We start from the raw sequence: 3663 nt of genomic DNA, 5'->3' as shown, positions 1-3663 counted from the left end.
ATTGCTGTCACTTCCATACTATTTATATTTTGTCTTCTTTTGTTGTAACATTTCAGCAAAATACAAATGATTGTTGTTTTCCAAAATGTCTAGTAAATCTTCATTCATTTGGTGATGTGTAATTCGTCCCTATCATGAATATGTAACATGTGCAATACAAAGCAATATCAGTGTTTCGGAGAAATCATTGCTTTTTTGGTCAGAAGTTATTGCGTAGTTTCATCCTTTTTCTGCATTCAAATTTAATTCAACAATGAGTTACTACACGGATAGCTTGTCGGCGATGATAAACATGAAATGGTATTATATATTTTTACTTTATTCATACCTGTCACTAGTTTCCAACATGTCCATTACTTCATGGGCTTCAATGGCTTTCAGACTAATAATGATATTTTATCATAAGCAAATTTTCATAGTTTTGAATTGACGTACTTTAGACATAATCATGCTATTCATTTCCAAAGCTCTTCCTCCTCTGGTTTTGTCTTGGGAATATTGGCTGCAATATGATGTTCGTCCTTTGATGTTGTCTTAGGAGTATAGGATGCAATATGATGTTCCTCCTTCGATGTTTTCTTAGGAGTATAGGATGCAATATGATGTTCCTCCTCTGATGTTGTCTTAGGAGTATAGGCTGCAATATGATGTTCCTCCTCCGATGTTGTTTTAGGAGTATAGGATGTAATATGATGTTCCTCCTCTGATATTGTCTTAGGAGTATAGGATGCAATATGATGTTCCTCCTTTGATGTTGTCTTAGGAGTATAGGCTGCAATATGATGTTCCTCCTCTGATTTTGTCTTAGGAGTATAGGCTGCAATATGATGTTCCTCCTTTGATGTTGTCTTAGGAGTATAGGATGCAATATGATGTTCCTCCTTTGATGTTGTCTTAGGAGTATAGGATGCAATATGATGTTCCTCCTCTGATATTGTCTTAGGAGTATAGGCTGCAATATGATGTTCCTCCTTTGATATTGTCTTAGGAGTATAGGCTGCAATATGATTTTCCTCCTCCGATTTTGTATTAGGAGTATAGGCTGCAATATGATGTTCCTCCTTTGATATTGTCTTAGGAGTATAGGATGCAATATGATGTTCCTCCTTTGATGTTGTCTTAGGATTATAGGCTGCAATATGATGTTCCTCCTTTGATGTTGTCTTAGGAGTATAGGATGCAATATGATGTTCCTCCTCTGATATTGTCTTAGGAGTATAGGATGCAATATGATGTTCCTCCTTTGATGTTGTCTTAGGAGTATAGGATGCAATATGATGTTCCTCCTTTGATGTTGTCTTAGGAGTATAGGCTGCAATATGATGTTTCTCCTTTAATGATGTCTTAGGATCATAGGCTGCAATATGATGTTCCTCCTTTGATGTTGTCTTAGGAGTATAGGATGCAATATGATGTTCCTCCTTTGATGTTGCCTTAGGAGTATAGGATTCAATATGATGTTCCTCCTCTGATGCTGTCTTAGCAGTATAGGATGCAATATAATGCTCAAACATTAAATTCAACATTTTACACTGGCGCACTTTATCTTTGAAATCAAATCCACATCTGAATTTGGTTTTTATAAGCCTTTTTCTTGATATCTTGCAGTTTGCAAGAGATTCCTATTGATTGATAGTTTACTTGTTTCAGTGAGTGAGTTAGCGTTTTCCACATTTGTGTTTTTCATGAATTTTTCATGAATTACCCACTTGCCAGCTGGTCTGGAAGTTCTTAATGAACTGTGCGTGTTTTATTTTATAAATTCTATGGTAGTACTCCTTTTATATGTCTGTGGTATGATACCATTTACTTCTCTTCGGTGAATTTGGGTTTGAGCAAAGGCAAAATAGGGTTGGATAGACGACTCAGGTTGTTGGTTGACTCGCAAAAAATCACGAGTTGGAATTATCTCCAGGTCACGTCTCAAGCTGAACAAGTACAAACGTATAATTTAAGAAAAATCAAGTTGAAATATTTCATAGTAAAATATATATAGGCTCGGTTATGGTATTAGGTTTATCATACTTTAATAGTGGGTTATGTGAGTTGTGCTTTAATATTGATATATTGAATTAAACACGAATGGAACAAATTTGAGATAATTAGATAGTAAAGTAATGTCATTTTCATCTGCCGATGTAAGCTCATCTGTTTTTATAAGTTATACACTTGTTTCTGTGGGTTATTCGTAATATTGCAAAATTCAGCTACAGAGCAACTAATACCTTTGAAAAAATTGAAAAATATAAAGATCAAATTATCCCAAATTAGTTCCAATCGTGTTATTTTTGTCATTAATAATAAAAGATAGCTGTATTTCAAATGAAAGTCATTATCCATATGCTATCACTGAAGTGTTGCACCCATATCACATGTTGCACACAGACCACTCAGTGACTGGTATGCTAATCAAGTGTCAAAGTTTGGATGTAGTCATAGCACTCAAGCAACTGACTGTAGTGATTCCATGGTAGTGTCATATTTCCACAAGCTTGAAAGATCAACTCATCAGCGCACAACAAAATGATTTTATTTTTTTCTTGCTGTGAAGTTTTCATGATAATCCGGCAACAATTATTTGGTTCTTTTGTCAGTGACTGGTGTTGTCAGTCAATCAACATGTACATGATTAAATGGTTCTTGCGCTGCATGGTCAAGGTTGTCAATACTCTGTTACATCTATGGAACTTTTGTCTTTCAAAATGCACACCTCAACTCTGCATAAAGCCTACTCCTTTTTCCTGAGAATTTTTATCAGATTGATCTTTGTATAATTACCTTTAACACTTTATAGGTCTTTGAAGTACTTTTTCCATGCTTTTTATATAAAGAACTGCTGCCATAATACATAAAGTCCCCACTATTGTCTTCTTTCTACACATCTACGCTATTTTTCAGCTTTTTATCTGTCTCTTTGTCTCATGCACCAGTACGATTGATCACCGTTACTCAGTAACTTAAATCTTAAGTATACAAATTTCCCCTAAAAACAATGAATATTGATGTCTTTGCTATTTCTGTGAAATTCAATTAAAAGGAGTATCAAATTTTCATAGCTTCAGTGTTTAGTATGGGTTGTAAACTGCTGTCACATTAGAAATATAAAACAGTTCTGATTTCAACCCCGACCAATTTTGTTGCAAATTCTTGTTTCTTCAATGTTGGGAAAAAGTGGCTGGTAAGAGACTTTAATACAAAAACGGTATTTCAAATTAAAATAAGCTGTCGGCAAAATTACATTATTTTGCCATATGATACGTCTATTCAAAGTTTGTCAGATTTTTAATTAGTTGTTTTTGTAGTCTTGCCATTAGTGGACGCCGACAGTGCCAATGAGGAGTCTTACAGCTTGATCATTGTGCACTTCCTCTGCCTTGATGAAATGCTGTATGTATTACACATGAATATACAATTCTTTATGATCGTTGCAGTGCATGTCATAAAAATTCACTCCCTTTTCTACTTCGCAAATTATCAGATTTCCTCATAAAGGGGTCAAGGTTGACATTGACAAATTGAGAAAATTCAACTAAAAATCACGGTCTAAATTCTCTGGGAAAGTTCTTGGATATTAAACATAAAAAATCCTCAGAAAGTCTTGTAAAATGAAATCTAGTTCTGAAAAATACTAAAATTTGACAAGCCAACCACGATATTTGAAAA

The 3663-nt window shown here is 34.4% G+C and overlaps 1 protein-coding gene across 1 annotated transcript; it reads right to left on the bottom strand.

The window, feature by feature from the left end:
* Window positions 1-455: 455 nt before the first annotated feature.
* LOC139133628 (uncharacterized) lies at window positions 456-1526 on the bottom strand. Its single transcript, XM_070700376.1, has one exon. The coding sequence runs from the start codon at window positions 1524-1526 to the stop codon at window positions 456-458; it is 1071 nt and encodes a 356-aa protein (XP_070556477.1).
* Between the last annotated feature and the right edge of the window lie 2137 nt (window positions 1527-3663).

The sequence above is a fragment of the Ptychodera flava genome, chromosome 5 (genome assembly GCF_041260155.1).
Source record: "Ptychodera flava strain L36383 chromosome 5, AS_Pfla_20210202, whole genome shotgun sequence".
Taxonomy (NCBI): Eukaryota; Metazoa; Hemichordata; class Enteropneusta; family Ptychoderidae; genus Ptychodera; species Ptychodera flava.
Note: the sequence above shows the minus strand (reverse complement) of the source record. Positions and strands in the feature narration are given on the sequence as shown.